Here is a 1,789-nt window from a genome sequence, read left to right as displayed (position 1 = left end):
ATGCAAGCCCGCGACGCTACAGGCCGCCAGGTATCGTTACTAAACGATGACATCTATGCCAGCCACCCCTCCTATCCATCACCCACTCAGTCACCGCCGGCCCACACACCAGAACTCATGCGTTCAGACTCATACGACTCTAATGCTAGCTACGACGCTTTCTCCCCATTAACACCGAATGTCTATGACTATTCGGCGCGGCCATACTACGACGATTATCTTGAAGACAAGCAGCCGTCTTTGAAACACCCTACCTATGTTACTGCCCACCGTGCTGGTTCGTATGAGGATGACAGTTCAAACACCTCTCAGGAAAAGCCAGGGAAGCGCTACCCTTGTCGGTATCGTGAAACCCATGGCTGCGAGAAGACATTCACGACATCAGGTCATGCCTCGCGCCACTCCAAGATTCACACAGCTGAGAAGGCTGTCCAGTGCACATTCCCGGGCTGCCACAAGAAGTTCACGAGGGCAGACAATATGAAGCAGCATCTGGAGACCCACTTCAAGGACAAGTCGAGAGCATCCAGCTCCAAATCGAAGAGTTCTTCCATGTCTTCGTCAAAGCGTGCATCCGTGTCTTCCAAGTCATCATCTTCGACCCAGAGCAGCCGGGCTTCTCGTGACATTCAGATGTGGGATGTCGAGCAATACGGTGCAGATTACATGCCCTTGCCCTCTCCCGGTGGGGTCTGGGATATGCGAAGCTTGAACTCACCCCTATTGAGCCGCCCAGGCGCTGCCCGGACAAGCAGCGGCTTGGATGCCTTAGCAGCCATAGCCTGCCAGGAAGGCGCTTAACTTTGACATGGCTTGACGCGTTTTCTGATGGTTCTGGCCATCAAAGTCATGGCGTGTTCATCGGATCTACAAGGAAGAGAAGCATGGGGGAAAAAAATCAAACGGGTTGCTGCTTTGAGGTCGCTAGGCTCAGGTTACATCCTCGTCTAGGTTTGTGCAAGGGCGGGTCCGGCGGGTTTCCTGGCACGGCGTTTGGCGGCACTTCTTTTATTTTATATACTTTTCACGGTTTACTTCTTCCATTTCCGTGGCTCGCATACGATACCAGGGGTTCGCAAGCATACGAAGGCGCAACACCATTGTTTTTTTTTTGTTTTTTTTTGGCATCATTATAATAAGATGGCCGAGCAGGCCGCTTGAGCAATCAAAGGAAGCATTGCTTTGACTTGAAGCGGCTAAAGATGCCGCAAACCGGGTCCTCTTATTTCACTTCGTTTCTTGGCACATATTGACGGGGCTCAGCAGAGGGTACATATGCATTGGCATGGAATTCACCGATTATGTACAAACGCGCCTATGGGAAAAAGAAGATAGGCGCAGGGTCATTTACAGCTCCTATAACATAGGGTAGCACTCTTAGCTGCAGTGTGCATTGAATTGCATACAATTCTGTTCTCATCATATACCAGACATGGGCGAATGAGATATGTATGTAGTTTATGAAAAAAACTAGAGCGATGAAATGACGAGTATACACGACTTGATCGTATTAAGGTTATGTTTAATTCTATTTTAACATGCATTCGCAAGCTACATGTGACTCAGGCCAAAGTGTAAATGCAGAAACCTACCATTGAGACCTGACATGCCAACGATGTCATCGAGGTTGTGCGCATAAAATCCGGCTCACCCTGTCGGAGATGTAAACGCTGCTATTGCTGGTCATCAGTTATAGATCCTAGCTGGGAGGGAAACACCCATATAGATCCTGGTGGGAGTAGGTTGACTACCTACCTACCTTAACCCTTGGCTGGATTATACGACTAAC

At 49.3% G+C, this 1,789-nt stretch overlaps 1 protein-coding gene across 1 annotated transcript; it reads left to right on the top strand.

Annotated features, from left to right (window-relative positions):
• Positions 1-801, top strand: F5B22DRAFT_638710 (uncharacterized protein; the record flags this gene model as incomplete). The annotated part of the gene is made up of 1 exon (XM_047977620.1): positions 1-801. The coding sequence occupies one exon, from the start codon at positions 1-3 to the stop codon at positions 799-801; it is 801 nt and encodes a 266-aa protein (XP_047827466.1).
• Between the last annotated feature and the right edge of the window lie 988 nt (positions 802-1,789).

The sequence above is a fragment of the Xylaria bambusicola genome (assembly GCF_022495145.1).
Source record: "Xylaria bambusicola strain CBS 139988 unplaced genomic scaffold F5B22scaffold_48, whole genome shotgun sequence".
Taxonomy (NCBI): domain Eukaryota; kingdom Fungi; phylum Ascomycota; class Sordariomycetes; order Xylariales; family Xylariaceae; genus Xylaria; species Xylaria bambusicola.
The sequence above is the reverse complement of the archived record's forward strand: the minus strand, read 5'-3'. Positions and strand labels throughout refer to the sequence as shown.